The sequence below is a fragment of the Lithobates pipiens genome, unplaced genomic scaffold, assembly GCF_037356315.1.
Source record: "Lithobates pipiens isolate NorthernLeopardFrog02 unplaced genomic scaffold, aLitPip1_a1.2 Scaffold_30, whole genome shotgun sequence".
NCBI classification, from domain to species: domain Eukaryota; kingdom Metazoa; phylum Chordata; class Amphibia; order Anura; family Ranidae; genus Lithobates; species Lithobates pipiens.
In genome coordinates, this window is record NW_027507791.1 from 73,482,315 (window position 1) to 73,504,205 (window position 21,891).

Below are 21,891 nucleotides of genomic sequence, written 5' to 3' on the forward strand. Positions count from 1 at the left end.
TTGAAACAAAATCAACATTTATGAAAATTGCAGTGTTTTTACACTGTCCCTAATACTAAAATATATCTAATTTATCACATATGAGTTATCACACTTAATTGTAAATTATTTTTCTTCAAGTTTTTTTTTTTTTTTTGCCTCATCATCACTGATGCTCCCAAAGATATTACTCCAGGTGCAGCAAAGTATTTTTAACTGCATATCAACCACTCCACTCTCTTTTGCACTAATATGATGAAAACATCACATTATCATCTCCATTTCCCAGCGTATGACTCCGTCAGCCATTGTCGTCACTGTATTGCAGGTTTCCATGGCTCCCTATTTATCTTTTCAAAGCTTCTTGGTTTTTTCCCGTCATAGGGTTGCTTTGCTCCTTGCTAGGACCCATGGAGTCTGCTCTGCAGGTCAGCTTGGCACCTATTATAAAATACTGCAATTGGAATTGACTCACCAATCACTATGCCACGTCTTCTTTTTCTCTACTGTTTGTTATACCTAAATGCGTATGGAGATGAAGATTGAGCCATTATATAACCTGGATGACAACCTGTGCTTTGGCCAATAGACTTAAATAGTGTAACCTTGTCATAAAATGTAGTGTTGGAAAGATTGTCGCAATGGATGCAAAGCAAGGCTGCAACATCTCTTCCTTCTCTTGTAATTGGGAAAATTCTTCCAATTTATTAAATTACTTATTCTTGCCATCAAGAACTACAAATGATAGCACAGAAGAATTGAAGTATGGTTCAAGGTCCCTACTACATGGATTTCTGGGAGTGTTCATCATAGTGATGTGTATTACAGCCGCAGTAGGTGAGCCTTTTTTGATTGTCATATGGATTTTCACATACTAACGTTTTTTTGGGGTTTTTTTTTGTAATGGTTGACAATAGGCTTTCTACGCATAGGCTCTTGAGCCAATGTATGGGCAGTTCTCAGCCTGGCAAAGGCAGAGCCTTTTTAAATAAAGTCAGAACACTGAACTGCTTCAAGCTGCTAAACTTGCATGGCTCATCTGGGGTTTGCATTTTTAGTTATTGTAGGCCCCCATAATTTTATTGGAAAATAAATTATAAAAAAATAAAAAAGAGGCTTTGTAATCATAATTTCTATTCCAATTTATAAAAAAAATATTGCATATATATGTCCTTAATTTAAACATTTGCTTTGATATTAAATACCTTCACTGTTTGAACCTTGTATTAGTGGTTACAACAAGCACAATGTTTAGTATTTTCTTTATATATTTAATATAGGCCAATATGCAATATTGCATAGCCTTATGTCATGTCCTATTTGCCATGTACTGTATTGCAAGCTGCAATATATATATGTATGCACACACATGTTAATTAATTTGATCATTGAATCAGCTCTTGTAGCATTACCCCTGCAGGGGCTACAGATGACTGGCTTCCCTATTCCCACACAGCCAGGCGACAAGAATTTTCCACTTCCATCTGCACACAAGGAAAATACTTTGAGCTTGGTTATTGTTGTTTATTAGGGGTAATAACTTGGATGGCGAATAGGAATTATGGGATACCCAGCGCAATTGGAACAATAACAGGGACAACTTCCTCCTTTTACATGCTCCAGAACTGTCCTCCTTTTGAATGCTGACAGTCTCTGATAATCAAAGTCCCTTAGAAAGTAGCACAAAGTGTTACAGACTGCATACCAGAGTATCTCCAATTCCACTGTAGACACTGATCCCAGCACTACTGCCTGCAGGAACTACCAGCCCACCCGGTTGCTCCCAAAATCTCTCAGGGCAAGGGAAAGGAAATTATTAATCACAAGCCTTCCAGAAAGGCTTTCTACATCAGGCAGTCTCCCCCCTTGTGAACCCCTAGGTGTACTGATGTACTCACACTGTCCTCCTTGCTCCCACTGCTTCTTAGGCAAGACTCCTTTCAAACCAAGCTACTGTCAGGGCCCTCTTAAGCCACCCCAAGCTCCAGCCTGAGGCAAAGCCCCTCAGACCAGAAGCTTCCCTCTAAAGCCACTGACAATCTCCTCAGCATTCCATCTTACACCTGACTACCCTGCTGGCATGACTCATCCATATTTAAAGGCTGGCTCAGCCACCCTACCAGGCCCACTGCCTGGGGATTGGCCAAGCTCCCCTAAGTGTGCAGATCAGCCCTCCTGGCCTCCATCATTTAGCTTCTAGAAATTTCTCCAAACTTCTAGAACCAGAGACCTGCCTGTACGAGTCATCCAGCCTGACTTGCAGTAACCCTGACCCAATTAGACTCACAAGTTAACTATGAGTCAGAATATAGCTTTACCTACACTGACACTAGAAGCACACTAGAGAGTGCTACATCTTATCACACTTCTTTTGGGGTTTTAGTAAAAGCGCTAAATACTGCTGTGACAGCTTAAAGTGGTTCTAAAGGCTGGAAGCTTTTTACCTTCATGCATTCTATGCATGAAAATAAAACACCTGCTGTGGGCAGTGGCTCCCCCAATCCTTACCTGACTTCCCTCCGATCCAGCAATGTTCATGATAGCCTTGGCTGTCCCAGGACTCTCCCTCCTTATTGGCTGTGACAGCAGCGGGCGCCTATTAGCTCCCAGTGCTGTCAATCACAGCCAGTGAGCCAATGAGGAGAGAGTGGGAGGGGTGAGCCATGCTCTATAGGTCTTATGGAGCAGCAGTTTGGGAGTGAGCATGCAGCGGTGCACACAAGGCAAGCTGCTTTCTCTGGGGCACTGCTCAAGGGGGAGGAGCCAAGTGGGGCTAGCTGCTCTGTGTAAAACCACTACACAAAGCAGGTAAGTACAACGTGTTTGTTATTTTAAAAAAAATAAAAAATTTTAATACCACTTCAAGGTAGATGTAAATTATAACTGCGCTTACCCATATGACAAATTCTAGTGAAAAGAAATAACCCCTAAAGGTTATAAAAAAAGTAAAAAGTAAAAGAATAATAATAACCATAACATGTGAACAAAAATACTGTGTATACACTATAAACAGTTACAATCTAGTGAAAAAATATGTATACAATATAAATTAATGAATAAATAAATAATAAAAAATATATTGAAATAGTTATAAATTCATGCAACCCATAAAGTGCATTAAATATACAAACAATCACAGGCACCATAAATGATACACAAAGTGCTCAAAGAAAATGCGTAAACGACAGTTTCTCATAAGAGTGTAGTCATAAACGTGACAGTCCAATAAGCGGAAATATTTCTCCAAAGGAAATCCAGTGCAGGTACAGTAACAAGCCTCCTTCACCAACACCGTGCTGATAAATAGTAAGAATGCGCGCTTACCAAATCCTAAATCAAATAGGCATATATTATCAGGGATCTCAAAGGGTCATCACACCGGGACACCAACTCATCTTTCCACACGGTTGAGCCATTCCTGATATCAAAGGACTAGGCACTCACTGCCGTCTAAACAGTATCCAATTCACAACGCATCCAATTCACAACTATGCAAGTTGACCATCATCCTATGGAGCCGGTTCACGTATCTCCATTGTGCCTGAAGAGCGGGTTGCACAGGAACACTGTGTGTATTTGGCTCAGTTTCAGGGCTGACTTCAGGCAAAAATTCAGCCCTGATTCATCTCTGAAACAGAGAAAAGGGACGCACCAGATCCCTGCTGCGATACGCATCTGTCGGAGGTGCGAACCCAGCTTAAAAGCTTCAACAAAGCTTGCTGAAAGCTCTGCAAATGCTTTGTCAAAGCTTGCTAATCACACCAATTCTATACAAGCTAAAGAAGCCCATGCCCCCAGTGCTCCCCCCCCCCCCAGGCCCATTACATAACATGCAGTGTCCACCTCTTCTTCAGGTCTTCTCCTGGTGGTGGGCGTTCCTGGATTTGTTCTGTAAATGAAGGTGGCCATGCTGACACCTCTCCAGTGGGCTGGGTGCTGATGTCTTACACAAACAATATGTCCCCAGTCTTGTGGTTTGAGTGGGGGCTCATTCACACTGCCCACATGCTACATGCACAGTTTTAGTTGCAGTTTGCTGAGGCGAGTGATAAACTTCATTCATGTCTCTGCACAGCAGCAAATCCCACTGCTATGGCATGACAGTCGGCGCCTCTTAATGTGCTGTGGTAAATGGTACATGTCTGCATTTTACTGCAGCTAACCACACCACACCTCTCGGTTGTGTTGCAGTGTGATTGGAACACATAGAAAACAATTGTGTCCTGGTAATTGCTGGCATTTACCCAGCGCAGACAAATGCCAGTCACCACACTAAGTGAAAACGAGCCCTGAGACTAAGCCTCATTCAACCCAGAGGACTAATGACATTTTGTAATAAAAAGTACTGCAGGGCACAGCTCCGAATTGACCTCTGCTGGAAGTATATGTTTATTAAAAAAAATACTAGATTTAAAGCTGATTTAAGATTTTGGTGATTGGGTTTACATACTGTACAGAGGGTAATTATGTTTAACAGTTTTACATAGTATATGTCCAAAGACCAAGATATAATATGTAACAAAATAATAATATTGACATAGTAGAATAAAAAACATGCAAAGTTGCCTAAAATATTGGATCATTATATTATTAAACAAACAAAACCTAAGGCCTTGCCTATTAGTCAGTATGAACTAATATGTATGGTTTTATATTAATAAAAAGAACAGAACATTGTTTTTATATTAATTTTAAAAAAAAACAGACAGTTAAAAGAAAGAAAAAAAAGAAAAACATTGTGCAAATTTAACTAATATCGTACCTAAGGCAAGCTGTGTGTATAATGCAAAAAAAAAAACCTCACCAAAATACACAGGACATATGTAGCACCCTTCACTGGTGCCATGCACCCTGTTTCTTATATTGCCATTTCGAGGCTGTCAAAACGACAGCCAGGACTTGCTGTATTAACAGAGCAAACAGCTCTAGCCATCACTGCCAAAAAAGAACCTTCCAGTCTGTTTTAAAACACTGCTAGTGAACAGTGTTTACAAACAGACTGGAAGGTTCGTTTTTGGCAGAGCTGTTTGCTCTATTAATACAGATTCAGGCTATAGCTGCTGGCTGTATCACGGGAGCGCGCCCGCAGGTGCTTCTCACGATGTGAGGGAGCTCGCATGAATGTGAGAAGTACCTGCGGGAGGAAGCAGAGACAGCTGCCGAGGGACCCCAGAAGAGCAGGTTCGGGGCCACTCTGTGCAAAACGAGCTGCACAGTGGAGGTAAGTATAACATGTTTGTTATTTAAAAAAAAAAAAAAAATACCCTTACAATCCCTTTAAGTAATACCACAGTTAGTCTCCAATATAGAAACCCTTAGCATAAATGTAAAAGCTATTCCAAAGGGGGTACAGGAGCTGAAGTGGTTAAATAGCGAATAAATGATTTCATGACTTCACAACATGAAACATGTTCCTTGGCACTTCTTGGATTTAGTCCGCCTGAAATGATCTTTTACAGGATACAAATACATTTTAATTTTTTCCCATAGGAAATCTTCTGGTTATTGTTATAATTGTAGCAACAAAACATTTCCATTCGGTGACCTCAATCTTTCTGATTAACCTGGCCATCAGTGATTTTCTTGTGGGCACTGGAATAATGCCATTGGTGGCTACTTCGGTTATATACAACAAATGGTCCAATCACCAGGTAAGATTAGGCAATTTTTCAGGTACACGTTGTATTGGGTGGACCATTATTTACTAATGATGAGCAGAATGATTCAACCAAACCACAATTTAGTTTAGATTGAAACAATAAACTGGAACTGAATGTTTGCCAGTGATCTTTGAGTTACTAGGAAATGTGTATGAAGTGGAAAAGTGGTGTATGTAGCATATGTTATAATGAGTAGAGGCATGTGCTGTATAGAACACACAGGACAACACATAGGAGTGAAGCCATATGGTGTATTACTCATACTGCAGAGTGGCATATAGAGTGCCATGTAGAGACTATAAATCAAAGTACAATATGCACAGTGGAATGGTTTGACAGCGATCACAACATTTTCAACATTTTCTTAAAACAAACATTTTTGAGTGACATTGATTGTTGTCCAACGTCAAATCACTAAAACCGGAGACAATGCTTAACCACTTGCCGACCGCCGCACGACGATATACGTCGGCAGAATGGCACGGGCAGGCCTATGGGCGTATATATAAGTCCCTGCCTGCCCGCGGGTGGGGGGCCCGATCGGGCCCCCCCCCGGTGCCTGCGGCGGTCGGCATTCCTTCGAGAGCGATCCGGGATGAGGGGGCGGCCATTCATTCATGGCCACCCCCTCGCGATCGCTCTCGACGAATGGAAATCCCCCGTGACATCACTTCCTCTCCTGTAATGTAAACACAGGAGAGGAAGTGATGTATTCTCTCCTCCGTGTCGGTATTTTTCGTTCCGACACAGAGGAGAGCGGATCGGTGAGTTGCACTAACACTCTACACACACAGTAGAACATGCCAGGCACACTCACACCCCCCCTTTACCCCCCGATCACCCCCCCAATTACCCCTGCCCCCCAGTCACAGTGACACCAATGTCATTTTTTTTTTTTTTTTTTTGCATTGGTGTCATTTGTGACTGTAATAACTGTTAGGGCAGTTAGAGTTAGCCCCCTTTAGTTCTAATGTACCCCCCTAACCCCCCCAATAAAGGTTTAACCCCGTGATCACCCCCCGTCGCCAGTGTCACTAAGGCTGGGTTCACATTGCAGCGGTTTATGAGAACGAATGTGATTCGCACCGCACTGCAGTGCAAATCACATCCGATCTCTGTGCGATTCGAGTTCAGCCATTCGCCGCACCCGCCGCACCCGCCACACCCGCCGCACCCGCCGCAAATTCGCACGGGACCCTTTTTTGGCCCGCAGCAGAATCGGATCGCATGGGTGTTCACACCATGCGATCCGAGTTTGCAGATCGCACTGCGATATGCGAACTGATCTGGGGGTGTCAGTAACATTTCACTGACACTCCCAGCAGTTCGCATAGGGCAGTGTGAACTGCCGCCGGGAGGCATGCGATGCGGGAACCCGCCGCGGATTCGCGGCGTTTCCGCATCGCTCCAGTGTGAACCCAGCCTAATAAGCGATAATTTTTCTGATCGCCGTATTAGTGTCACAGGTGACGCTAGTTAGGCAGGTAGGTATTTAGGTTCGCCGCAGCTTTTTATAGCGCCAGGGACCCCCATATACTACCGCATAAAGCCCCCTGATTGCTCCCTAGTTAACCCTTTCACCTGTGATCACCATATAACTGTTACAGGTGACGCTGGTTGGTTAGTTATTTTTTTATAGTTTCAGGGCACCCGCCATTTATTACCTAATAAAGGTTTAACCCCCTGATCATCCGGCGGGTGTCATTTGTGACTAATAACTGTTAGGGCAGTTAGGGTTAGCCCCCTTTAGTTCTAAGGTACCCCCCTAACCCCCCCAATAAAGGTTTAACCCCGTGATCACCCCCCGTCGCCAGTGTCACTAAGGCTGGGTTCACATTGCAGCGGTTTATGAGAACGGATGTGATTCGCACCGCACTGCAGTGCAAATCACATCCGATCTCTGTGCGATTCGAGTTCAGCCATTCGCCGCACCCGCCGCACCCGCCACACCCGCCGCACCCGCCGCAAATTCGCACGGGACCCTTTTTTTGGCCCGCAGCAGAATCGGATCGCATGGGTGTTCACACCATGCGATCCGAGTTTGCAGATCGCACTGCGATATGCTAACTGATCTGGGGGTGTCAGTAACATTTCACTGACACTCCCAGCAGTTCGCATAGGGCAGTGTGAACTGCCGCCGGGAGGCATGCGATGCGGGAACCCGCCGCGCATTTGTGGCGTTCCCGCATCGCTCCAGTGTGAACCCAGCCTAATAAGCGATCGTTTTTCTGATCGCTGTATTAGTGTCACAGGTGACGCTAGTTAGGCAGGTAGGTATTTAGGTTCGCCGCAGCTTTTTATAGCGCCAGGGACCCCCATATACTACCGCATAAAGCCCCCTGATTGCCCCCTAGTTAACCCTTTCACCAGTGATCACCATATAACTGTTACAGGTGACGCTGGTTGGTTAGTTATTTTTTTATAGTTTCAGGGCACCCGCCATTTATTACCTAGTCTCACTAGTGTACCCCTAAATTTAGGGGTGTCTACTTTCCAAAATGGGGTCATTTGGGGGGGGTTTGTGCCATCTTGGCATTTTATGGCCTTCAAAACTGTAACGCCCTTAGAAAGCCTGAAGGCGGTGCTTGGTTTTCGGGGCCCCATACGCGGCTAGGCTCCCAAAAAGTCCCACATATGTGGTATCCCCGTACTCAGGAGAAGCAGCAGAATTTATTTTGGGGTGTCATTTCACATATGCCCATGGCATGCGTGAGCAATATATCATTTAGTGACAACTTTGTGAAAAAAAAAAAAAAAAAAAAGTTTGTAATTTTCCCGCAACTTGTGGCAAAATATAAAATATTCCATGGACTCAACATGCCTCTCAGCAAATAGCTTGGGGTGTCTACTTTCTAAAATGGGGTCATTTGTGGGGGTTTTGTGCCATCTTGGCATTTTATGACCTTCAAAACTGTAATAGGTAGTGAGAAGTGAACTCAAAAATTTACGCCCTTAGAAAGCCTGAAGGCGGTGCTTGGTTTTCGGGGCCCCGTACGCGGCTAGGCTCCCAAAAAGTCCCACATATGTGGTATCCCCGTACTCAGGAGAAGCAGCAGAATTTATTTTGGGGTGTCATTTCACATATGCCCATGGCATGCATGAGCAATATATCATTTAGTGACAACTTTGTGAAAAAAAAAAAAAAAAGTTTGTAATTTTCCCGCAACTTGTGGCAAAATATAAAATATTCCATGAACTCAACATGCCTCTCAGCAAATAGCTTGGGGTGTCTACTTTCTAAAATGGGGTCATTTGTGGGGGTTTTGTGCCATCTTGGCATTTCATGGCCTTCAAAACTGTAATAGGTAGTGAGAAGTGAACTCAAAAATTTACGCCCTTAGAAAGCCTGAAGGCGGTGCTTGGTTTTCGGGGCCCCGTACGCGGCTAGGCTCCCAAAAAGTCCCACATATGTGGTATCCCCGTACTCAGGAGAAGCAGCAGAATTTATTTTGGGGTGTCATTTCACATACGCCCATAGCATGTGTGAGCAATATATCATTTAGTGACAACTTTGTGTAAAAAAAAAAAAATATTTTTTTTTTGTCATTATTCAATCGCTTGAGGCAAAAAAATAAAATATTCAATGGGCTCAACATGCCTCTTATCAATTTCCTTAGGGGGTCTACTTTCCAAAATGGGGTCATTTGGGGGGGTTTTGTACTGCCCTGCCATTTTAGCACCTCAAGAAATGAGATAGGCAGTCGTAAACTAAAAGCTGCGTAAATTCCAGAAAACGTACCTTAGTTTGTAGATGTGACAACTTTTGCGCAAACCAATAAATATACAATTATTGACTTTTTTTTTACCAAAGACATGTGGCTGAATACATTTTGGCCTAAATGTATGACTAAAATTGAGTTTATTGGATTTTTCTAATAACAAAAAGTAGAAAATATCATTTTTTTTCAAAATTTGCGGTCTTTTTACGTTTATATCGCAAAAAATAAAAATCGCAGAGGCAATCAAATACCATCAAAAGAAAGCTCTATTTGTGGGAAGAAAAGGACGCAAATTTTGTTTGGGTACAACATTGCATGACCGCGCAATTACCAGTTAAAGCAGCGCAGTGCCAAAGTGTAAAAAGACCTCTGGTCATTTACCAGCAAAATGGTCCGGTCTGAAAGTGGTTAAGAAGAAAAAGACAAATGACCACTAAAGGTGCGCATGCACAGCTGGCACACAGATAGGCATGATGAGTATGTGACATCTATGTAAGAAGAAATATATCACAGAGAGCTGACATTTTCTATCATCTGGACATGTCTTAGCATTAGTGATGGACGAACTTCCGACGGGACGTTTCGCGAACGCGAAACGCGAACGGACACAAACGTTCGCGAAAACGACCGTTCGCCGCGGGCTCCATTGACTTCAATGGGAGGCGAATTTCGCAAACCTTTAGGTCGAATTTGCGGCCACGGGGTAATTATTAGGGGGTAGCACGTAGTCCCACCACCTGGACAATAGCATAATACATGTATGAGGTGAATTTGGGATCGATAACTACAAGCATTTTTTTTTTATTTGGGAAATTGTTCTGACAATTCAGGACTATGGAGCTAATGAAGGCAATGGAGGAGAGGGAAGGTCAGGGACCAGGGTAGGCAAACAAGAGGGTGCAGGAGATACAGAGCACTGACAGCAGCACCGTAATACAGAGCACTGACATCAGCACCGTGACATACAGCGCTGACAGCAGCTCCGTGACATACAGCGCTGACAGCAGCTCCGTGACATACAGCGCTGACAGCAGCTCCGTGACATACAGCGCTGACAGCAGCTCCGTGACATACAGCGCTGACAGCAGCTCCGTGACATACAGCGCTGACAGCAGCACCGTGACATACAGCGCTGACAGCAGCTCCGTGACATACAGCGCTGACAGCAGCTCCGTGACATACAGCGCTGACAGCAGCTCCGTGACATACAGCACTGACAGCAGCTCCGTGACATACAGCGCTGACAGCAGCTCCGTGACATACAGCGCTGACAGCAGCACCGTGACATACAGCGCTGACAGCAGCTCCGTGACATACAGCGCTGACAGCAGCTCCGTGACATACAGCGCTGACAGCAGCTCCGTGACATACAGCGCTGACAGCAGCTCCGTGACATACAGCGCTGACAGCAGCTCCGTGACATACAGCGCTGACAGCAGCTCCGTGACATACAGCGCTGACAGCAGCTCCGTGACATACAGCGCTGACAGCAGCTCCGTGACATACAGCGCTGACAGCAGCTCCGTGACATACAGCGCTGACAGCAGCTCCGTGACATACAGCGCTGACAGCAGCACCGTAAGCAGCCCCAGGAGGAAGTCAGCACAGCACAGGGATGGTGTGATCCCCTCATAATAAGAACCCCCAGGAGGAAGTCAGCACAGCACAGGGATGGTGGGAGCCCCTCATAATAAGAACACCCAGGAGGAAGTCAGCACAGCACAGGGATGGTGGGAACCCCTCATAATAAGCAGCCCCAGTAGAAATATGACACCGCTCAACCTCTTCAAAGAGGAGGGTAGGGGCATATAGTACGGTGTGCTTTTTTGGGTCAGGGAAGTGAGCCAAATGAATTAAGAAGGTCTGTGTGCTTGATTCCAAAAATTGTTTATAGACATATACATGGTCTACTGATCACATGTGTTGAATTCCTCCGAGATCCATGCCTCATTCATTTTTAGAAATGTGAGGTAGTTAACACTGTGGTGAGCTAGGCGAGTACGCTTATCGGTCACAATCCCCCCTGCTGCGCTGAACGTCCTTTCGGACAGGACACTGGATGAGGGGCAAGCCAACAGTTCGATTGCAAATTGGGCAAGCTCTGGCCAGAGGTCAAGCCTGCCCACCCAGTAGTCTAGGGGTTCATCACTCCTCAGAGCGTCCACATCGGCCGTTAACCCAATGTAGTCGGACACCTGACGGTCTAGGCGTTCCCTGATGCTGGATCCGGATGACACCTGTCGATGGGTCGGCTGAAAGAATGACCTCATATCCGAAGTCACCAACACATCTTCAAACCGGCCTCTTCTTGCAGGCGCTGTTGGATTGGTACCCGCAAATCCTTCTCTGGGAGTGGGAATTGCTCCTCTGCCAGCGCACGCAAAAGCAGAATGCAGCATTTCTCGAAGCAAGGCCTGGAAGTGCTGCATTCTGACAGCCCTCTGCGACGGCGGTAACATTTCCGCCATTTTGTGTTTGTACCGGGGGTCTAAGTACGTTGCCACCCAGTACTGGTCCTTGACCCTCATGCTTTTTATACGGGGGTCCCTATTAAAACACTGGAGCATGAAGGCCCCCATTTGCACTAAAGTGGAAGCGGTGTGGTGGCCTGGCTCCTGCTCATCATCCAGGATAATGTCGTCCTCTTCATTCTCCTCTCCCCATCCTCGCACAACAGGGATCCCAGAAAGGTTTAAAGCATGCTCTTCTTGCTCCTGCTCATCCGCCCCGGCACCATCCTCCTCTGACTCCTCATCAGACTCCTGTTGTTGACTTGTCTCAGATAGAGTAGCCCCCCCTGGGAATTCATCCAGCATTGCGACTTCCTCATCTTCCCGCTCCTGCTCCTCCACAGCCTGATCAATGACACGACGCAATGCACGCTCCAGAAAGAAGGCATAAGGTACCATGTCACTGATGGCGCCATGGCTGCGACTGACCAGTTTGGTGATCTCCTCAAATGGCCGCAGAAGTCTGCATGTGTCGCGCATGAGCAGCCACTGGCGCGGTGAAAAAAAACCCAGCTCCCCAGAACCGTTTCTTTCGCAGAGTTCATACAGGTAGACGTTAACTGCACGTTTCTGCTGGAGCAGCCTATCAAGCATATAGAAGGTTGAGTTCCATCGCGTCGGGCAATCGCAAATAAGACGTCTGACCGGCAGATGGTGTCGCCGCTGAATGTCAGCAAGGCGAGCCATGGCCGTGTAAGATCTTCTGAAATGGGCCGAGATTTTCCTTGCCTGCCGCAAGATGTCCTGGACCCCAGGGTATTTGACAAGGAATCGCTGCACGACCAAGTTTAAGACGTGTGCCATGCACGGCACGTGCGTGATTTTGCCCTGTTTCAATGCGCTAAGCAGATTGGCACCGTTGTCACACACCACTTTACCAACTGTCAAATTGAGCGGTGTTAGCCACTCATCTGCCTGTGAACGCAAAGCTGAAAGGAGTGCCGGGCCAGTGTGGCTCTTTGCTTCCAGGCACAACAGACGCAGCACGGCATGGCAACGTCTCACCTGGCATGTGGAATAGGTTCTGGGGAGCTTGGGCGGTGCAGTGGAAGAGACGCTAGCAGCGGAAAAGGAGGAGGCAGCTGAGGAGGAGAGGGAGGAGGATGGAGTAGGAGGAGGAGAAGAAGAGTCAGGCCTGCATGCAATCCGTGGCGGTAAAACCAAATCTACACGGGTGCCACGGGTTACATGCTTGACGGCCGTCAGAAGGTTCACCCAGTGGGCAGTAAAACTGATATACCTTCCCTGCCCGTGTTTGCTAGACCACGTGTCTGTGGTCAGATGTATCTTGGCACCGACACTGTGTGCCAGAGATACATTCACTTGCCGCTGAACATGGCCATATAGCTCTGGGATGCCCTTCTCTGAGAAATACTTCCTTCCTGGGACCTTCCATTGTGGTGTTCCAATGGCCACAAATTTGCGAAAGGCCTCCGAGTCCACCAGTTTATATGGCAGTAGTTGGCGGGCTATGAGTTCTGACAAGCCAGCCGCCAACCGTTGGGCAAGAGGGTTATCCGGCGTCATCATTTTTTTACGCTCAAACATTAGGCCCACGGAAGCCTGCCTTTTTGCAGAAAAATGTGAGCTTGGCGTGATGGAAGGTGGAGTGGAGGACAATTGTGAGGAGAGAGGAGAAGGAGAAGTAGAAGACGAGGCTGGACGGTGAGAGCCTGCAGTGTGGCTTTGTGTGTTCCGTTGCTCCCACTGGGCTCGGTGATGGCTGCTCATGTGCCTTCTTAAGGCGGTCGTCCCTAGGTGAGTATTGGGCTTACCGCGACTAACGCGTTGACTGCAAAGATTGCAGATGGCAACGCTATTGTCAGCAGCGGACACGTTAAAAAAAGCCCACACTGCGGAGCCATGTGCCGGTGTCCTGGGAGCGCCAGATGTGACCGTACATGGTCGATGACTCGCTCCTGATACATTTGCAGTCTGCTTTGTCCCTGCTGTGCAATGTAAGTCATTGCTGCTTCTCCTCCCTATCTGCTGGTCCATATCTCCCTCTGAACTCCCCTCCTCTTCCTCTCTTGTGGGCACCCACGTGACATCACTAGACACGTCATCATCAACGTCACCTTCCCCACCGCTATAAGTAGAGTAGGCAGCAACACCGGGGACCAACCTCCTCCTTGGGCTGATCTGGGTACTGGCGTCAGACTGCTGAGTAGCGCTTGTTGCTACCTCCTCTTCCTGATCCAATACCAAGAGTGGCTGCGCATCAGAAATGTCCTCTTGATATGGATCGGAAAATAATTCCAGTGACTCAAGCGGAAGGTATGTGGTGGTGGTGGTGGTGGTCGTGTTGTTGGTGGTAGTGTCTTTGGGGGTGCACATAGCAGAGAGTGAAGAAGAGGGTGCAGATCGAGAGGATGAGGAGGGTGCAGAAGAGTAAGGCTGAGCGAGCCACTCAACCAAGTCTGGTGCATCCTTTAAAGTAATTGAACGCACCTTCTGCAACTTCCCACTTTGGCTCAAGCCTGTTGCTCCTGCCCTACCCCTACCACCCCTGCGGAAGGGCCTGCCTCTTCCTCTGCATGTCATTTTTTAAATGACCCTGTGACAAAACTCTTAGTCCCTATACCGCTGAAGGACTGCTGCAGTATAGGTGAGCGGTCAGCAGTGGTGCACGTCAACCCTATCTATTGTGGACCGATAGCGGTCCTTACAGAACAGCAGACTGTACCGCACTCAAGCCTATGTACCGTAGCACCCTATACCAAGTTACCAGTCCTTATAAGAACTTTTGTGGACCAAGCAGGTTGTGTATTAGTGTTTAGCAGACTGTACGTCAGTCCCTATACCGCTGAAGGACTGCTGCAGTATAGGGCAGCGGTCAGCAGTGGTGCACGTCAACCCTATCTATTGTGGACCGATAGCGGTCCTTACAGAACAGCAGACTGTACCGCACTCAAGCCTATGTACCGTAGCACCCTATACCAAGTTACCAGTCCTTATAAGAACTTTTGTGGACCAAGCAGGTTGTGTATTAGTGTTTAGCAGACTGTACGTCAGTCCCTATACCGCTGAAGGACTGCTGCAGTATAGGTGAGCGGTCAGCAGTGGTGCACGTCAACCCTATCTATTGTGGACCGATAGCGGTCCTTACAGAACAGCAGACTGTACCGCACTCAAGCCTATGTACCGTAGCACCCTATACCAAGTTACCAGTCCTTATAAGAACTTTTGTGGAACAAGCAGGTTGTGTGTTAGTGATTAGCAGACTGTACGTCAGTCCCTATACCGCTGAAGGACTGCTGCAGTATAGGTGAGCGGTCAGCAGTGGTGCACGTCAACCCTATCTATTGTGGACCGATAGCGGTCCTTACAGAACAGCAGACTGTACCGCACTCAAGCCTATGTACCGTAGCACCCTATACCAAGTTACCAGTCCTTATAAGAACTTTTGTGGACCAAGCAGGTTGTGTATTAGTGTTTAGCAGACTGTACGTCAGTCCCTATACCGCTGAAGGACTGCTGCAGTATAGGGCAGCGGTCAGCAGTGGTGCACGTCAACCCTATCTATTGTGGACCGATAGCGGTCCTTACAGAACAGCAGACTGTACCGCACTCAAGCCTATGTACCGTAGCACCCTATACCAAGTTACCAGTCCTTATAAGAACTTTTGTGGACCAAGCAGGTTGTGTATTAGTGTTTAGCAGACTGTACGTCAGTCCCTATACCGCTGAAGGACTGCTGCAGTATAGGGCAGCGGTCAGCAGTGGTGCACGTCAACCCTATCTATTGTGGACCGATAGCGGTCCTTACAGAACAGCAGACTGTACCGCACTCAAGCCTATGTACCGTAGCACCCTATACCAAGTTACCAGTCCTTATAAGAACTTTTGTGGACCAAGCAGGTTGTGTATTAGTGTTTAGCAGACTGTACGTCAGTCCCTATACCGCTGAAGGACTGCTGCAGTATAGGGCAGCGGTCAGCAGTGGTGCACGTCAACCCTATCTATTGTGGACCGATAGCGGTCCTTACAGAACAGCAGACTGTACCGCACTCAAGCCTATGTACCGTAGCACCCTATACCAAGTTACCAGTCCTTATAAGAACTTTTGTGGAACAAGCAGGTTGTGTGTTAGTGATTAGCAGACTGTACGTCAGTCCCTATACCAATGAAGGACTGCTGCAGTATAGGGCAGCGGTCAGCAGTAGTGCACGGCAACCCTATGTATTGTGGACCGATAGCGGTCCTTACAGAACAGCAGACTGTAACGCACTCAGGCCTATGTACCGTAGCACCCTATACCAAGTTACCAGTCCTTATAAGAACTTTTGTGGACCAAGCAGGTTGTGTGTTAGTGATTAGCAGACTGTACGTCAGTCCCTATACCAATGAAGGACTGCTGCAGTATAGGGCAGCGGTCAGCAGTAGTGCACGGCAACCCTATGTATTGTGGACCGATAGCGGTCCTTACAGAACAGCAGACTGTACTGCACTCAGGCCTATGTACCGTAGCACCCTATACCAAGTTACCAGTCCTTATAAAAACTTTTGTGGACCAAGCAGGTTGTGTGTTAGTGTTTAGCAGACTGTGCGTCAGTCCCTATACCGCTGAAGGACTGCTGCAGTATAGGGCAGCGGTCAGCAGTAGTGCACGGCAACCCTATGTATTGTGGACCGATAGCGGTCCTTACAGAACAGCAGACTGTAACGCACTCAGGCCTATGTACCGTAGCACCCTATACCAAGTTACCAGTCCTTATAAGAACTTTTGTGGACCAAGCAGGTTGTGTGTTAGTGATTAGCAGACTGTACGTCAGTCCCTATACCAATGAAGGACTGCTGCAGTATAGGGCAGCGGTCAGCAGTAGTGCACGGCAACCCTATGTATTGTGGACCGATAGCGGTCCTTACAGAACAGCAGACTGTACTGCACTCAGGCCTATGTACCGTAGCACCCTATACCAAGTTACCAGTCCTTATAAGAACTTTTGTGGACCAAGCAGGTTGTGTGTTAGTGATTAGCAGACTGTACGTCAGTCCCTATACCAATGAAGGACTGCTGCAGTATAGGGCAGCGGTCAGCAGTAGTGCACGGCAACCCTATGTATTGTGGACCGATAGCGGTCCTTACAGAACAGCAGACTGTACTGCACTCAGGCCTATGTACCGTAGCACCCTATACCAAGTTACCAGTCCTTATAAGAACTTTTGTGGACCAAGCAGGTTGTGTATTAGTGTTTAGCAGACTGTGCGTCAGTCCCTATACCGCTGAAGGACTGCTGCAGTATAGGGCAGCGGTCAGCAGTAGTGCACGGCAACCCTATGTATTGTGGACCGATAGCGGTCCTTACAGAACAGCAGACTGTACCGCACCCAAGCCTATGTACCGTAGCACCCTAGACAGACCAAGTTACCAGTCCTGATAAAGAGCTTTGTGGAACAAGTGAGTTGTGAATGATTAGCAGACTGCAGCAGAAGGGCAGCAGTCAAGTATAATATTCTTTCTATATTTGGAAGAAAGAATATTATACGTGTACAAGCCTATTACCGTACCACTGATACCAGTCCTGAAAAGAACCTTTGTGGAACTAATAGTAACAGCAAGTCTTTAAAATTATCCTCACTGCCTGACACACTGCTTCCTGCCTGTCCCTATACAAATTGGCAAAAAAGAGTAGGCTGGAACGATTAGCTGGAACAGCTCTTTTGTGGACCTGATAGTAACAGCTAATGATGATGATGATGATGATGATGAAGAAAGACTAATCTGGCTGAGCTGTCCCTAAAATAGCAGCATACAGCGCTCTGTCCCTTTATCTAAACTGACAAAAGAAACTCAGGCTGCTGACCTAACACCTATACCAGTCCTGAAAAGAACTTTTGTGTACCAAATAGCTAGCGTTTTCTCTGTCCCTACTCCACACAGGATCCTTTCCCTACAGTGACAGAAGAAAGAATGTAAAATGGCCACCGGATCGGGTGTATTTATAGGTTAGGGGGAATGTCCAAGTGTCCATGAGCTGTCATGTCTCAATTGGTTGTCCTGTAACACATGATAAACGTGTCACGAAAGGTTAAAGTTCTTGTATACATTAAACACGTAAGTCCGCCGGGGCGAACGACGGAAAAAGGCGTTCGAACCCGCGGACGGCGAAAGTCGGAAATTCGCCGCGAAACGACCGCCGGGCGAACCGTTCGGCCATCACTACTTAGCATTGTACATATCCTGCAGCTTGTTCTTGTCCTTCAGTTTCCTCCCCATTTCTCTTGCCTCGTGCCTAGTAGCCATATTTATATTTATTGCCATGGAACCGGGCATACACTTTGCACTTTGGAAATTTCAAAGCCATAGAACCTGGATCCCAAAAACGAATCTGCACTTTAGTTGCTTCATAGAAAAACACACACATCAAACCTGGCACCCTCCAAGCCACCACAAGGTGATCTGTAACCATCCTTCAAAACATTGTGGACTGAAGTTGTTTTCACAGTATTGTGAAACTACGCTTATACATTTTAGCTTTTCAATCTAAAGCCCCATAAACACTATCAAATTTTCTGCCGATTTTTGTCTTCAGATTTACCAAAACCGTGTAGTGCAAGGGCCTGCCTGATTGCATACAAATTGAAACTCCTAAGGTTTGACCTCATATTAGATGGTTTTGGTAAATCTGAAGGAAAAAATCAGCAGAAAATCTGATAGCATGTATGGGGCTAAAGGCCATGACTAAGATCAGAAAGTCTGAAAAACATTTAAGAGTAGTTGTTTGTATACTGAGTCTCTTGCTTCAATAATATAATTTCAAATATATACATTGTAGATACTGTATGTGATGGTGTTTCTTGCAATATGACATTTTATTTTGCTATGCTGTCTCATACATGCACACTTTATTTGTGTAATCTAACACGTCTTGTAATGTGTTGCAGTATTTGTGTTCATATATGGGATCGGCTTTTGTGGTATACTGCACATCCTCTGTGCTGACATTGTCCGCCATTGCCTTGGACCGATACAGAGCCATTATAGACTGTTTTCAATACAGCACTCAAGCAACAATGAAACGAGCCATCAGTACAGTCATATGGATTTGGACTCAAGCCATCTTTTCTGGATTCCCACCTTTAGTAGGTTGGGGCCAGTTTAAGTATCTGCCATCCACATTCAGCTGCTCTGTGAACTGGGCACACAGTCCTACTTACACTGGCTTCATATTGTCCTGCTCTTTTCTACTGCCGACATGCACCATGGTCTTTTGTTACATCCGCATTGTAAAAGTTGCAAGAGATCATGCCAGACGTATACACAACATTGAGTGCCAGCTCCAGAAAAATGTCAAAGGCAATACAGCCTTTCTGGACAAAATATCTCTTCAAAATGTTGATAAGATTATAGCAGACCCTGACACAGATGGCTCTCAAAAGAGCACTGATGCATCCCGTATACCAGTTTCTGGGTGTTTGCCAAGCAAGAAGCAAGATATATTTGCAATGTACAACACACCTGGAAAAGAACACAATGGCACCTTCCGCTTGTTTTTAGTTATTTTCGTTTTCTTTTGCTGCTGGGTGCCATACATCATTGTCTGCATTCTACAATCCATCTCAAGTCAGCAAAAGGGTCTCCCAGCACTGGTGGAAACCATTTCTGCCTGGTTAGCTTTACTGAACTCAGCCATCAACCCCCTTCTTTATGCTCTCTTGAGCAAAAGGTTCCGAAGAGCTCTTTATGGTATAAAACGAAGAACATTTTTCAAAATGATTTTTTTCTTACAAAATTTGCTTGCAGTAGTAAATTATGGAAAAAAGTCTTCAAATGTACAGCCCATCCAACTGCCAAGACCTCAGACACATGTGAATCCTTGGGACAATCGAATACATGTGCATAGTATCTCCATGTTTAGTATTGCATCATTTGCAGAGACTGGTCTGGAAGAAGAGGGCAGCATTCCTATTAAATTTAATAGGGTGGGATCATCTGCCATTTGGCGATCACAAGTCAATGCGAATTGTTCTGATTTACACCATGAAAGTCTTCTGTTCAAACCAGAGCCTCTGCTGAAACAATATTTGGACATCCCTTGCCTACCGTTTGAGCCACTTAGTTCTTGTCCAATAAAAGAAGAAAACAAAATTGACTCTCCAGTATTTGTATTTGGCAATATTACCATAAAAATCAAAGAAAGTAACTACGTTTGTGAGGCAGAGTCCTAAAATTGTGTGGACAACAGTATTATTGTGACTGTGTAGAAAAAAACAACGTACTTAAAAATGATAGGACTTTATTTCTTCAGCTACAGGATCGCCAAAGCTATGTTCTTTTCATCCTTAAGATACACAAAATAATTGACAAAAGATACAGATTTTGATGCAATAAAGTTTGGGTAAATGTATTAATTTGCTACATTCTGCAAGCTTCTGCAATATCATTTTCTAGAACACACAGAAAGATCAGATTTACACCAATTGTAGTTCAGTGATTATTCAATAAATGGTGCAAATGACAAAAGGGATTTATGGAGAGTGGTATCATAATGGCAACCAGGGCTGAAATCACGGGGCCTCACAGCCCCCCAGCCAAAAGGGACTGAGGACCTAGATTTATTAGTCCCTTTCTCTGCAGACTCAGCAGCATAGATGAATGAATAGGAAATGCTCCGAGGCTTCCTGCTCATTTTCACAAACTGAAGCATAGTAAACACAGTTTACTGTACTTCAGTGATGAATGGACACAGGAGTGATTGGTACAGACTGCTCTCTGTGTTCATTCAGGAAATGAGGGGGCTAGTAAAATACATATTTACTAGCCCCTTCCCCCGTTCTTTATCCTGAATCACTCCCCTGTGTGCCTGCTAAAGCTGCCAGTGCAAGAGGAGAGGAAGGAAGTTGGAAGCGCTTCGGGGGAAAGGGGCACGGACAGTAGATGGAAGAGGAGCATGTGCTAGGACCAATCCCCTTGCAGAGCAGCAGAGGGAGAAAGAGGAGGAGAAACTGGTAGAACTGCATGTGGAGACAGAAGAGGATTGGTGTTTGCCCAAAGACAATACTGCTGGCCCTACTGCTCAGCGGGTGCCTGGGCCCCCCTTTTGAACTGGGGGGCTCAGTACAGGAGTACTGGTTGTACTGCCTTATCAGTGGTCCTGATGGCAGCCACTTAGATTTCTGCATACATTTTTCACTTGGACTATGAAATACCCGATAGCATACCTTATCAGTTTAATTCTAACTCTCAGGCCTCGTTCACACCATACGTGCAGAAAAACTGATGGAAACTAATGCACAGATTTCACTTGCAGAGAAATTTGTTTACATAAGTTTTCATGCGCAATTCAATGAGTTTATACACGTTGCAGATTTCTGCGCAGAAAAATCTGCACATGATACTAGTGTTGTGGTGTGAACAGGGCACATAGAGAACAATTGTTTTTGTTGTGCCCTTGCAGAACGTGTGCAGAAAAACTGACATCTTTGCACCATGATGTGAATGATTCCTAAGTTCTACCCATTTTTCTCCACGACCATAGTGTCACTTAAAGTGTAACTAAACCAATCGATTTAACATTTTCAAAAAACAGTTACATTCTTAGCACGTGCCAGGAATGTGGCCCAACTTTGTCCGTCCAACAGTTTGAGCGAACAGTCCGCTCAAACTTAGCATGGACGGACATGGCCACACACGACGGACGAACAGTTTGCTGAAACCGTGCGCGATGACGTGAACGGCACGTACGACGGGACGAAAAATACGACGTCCTATACACTGCAATGCAACCTTCCGACGTGGAAATCCTTTCTGAGCATGCGCGAGACTTAGTTGGCCGAACAAGCCTACACACGAGCGAACAGTCCGCTGAAACCTTGTTTCAGCGGACAGTTTTTCGGAATTTCCGTAAGACCTTGTTCGGCCAACTGTCCGCTGAAACTGTCCGCCGAAGCCCCACACACGAGCGGACTGTCCGCCCAAACACTGTTCAGCGGACAAGGTTGGGCGAACAGTCCGCGCGTGTGTACGCGGCCTAACATTGGATGTTCTCTCAACCAAACTGTTAAACCATCAAATGGCTG

General features: G+C 46.0%; 1 protein-coding gene across 1 annotated transcript; it reads left to right on the forward strand.

Moving 5' to 3' along the window:
- The first annotated feature begins 392 nt into the window (after nt 1-392).
- On the forward strand, nt 393-20,235 carry LOC143942098 (5-hydroxytryptamine receptor 1B-like). Its single transcript, XM_077463395.1, has 3 exons — nt 393-816; nt 5,470-5,630; nt 18,757-20,235. Exons 1-3 carry the CDS (start codon nt 621-623, stop codon nt 20,038-20,040), a joined length of 1,641 nt encoding a protein of 546 aa, XP_077319521.1. The 5' UTR covers nt 393-620; the 3' UTR covers nt 20,041-20,235.
- The last annotated feature ends 1,656 nt before the right edge of the window (nt 20,236-21,891 follow it).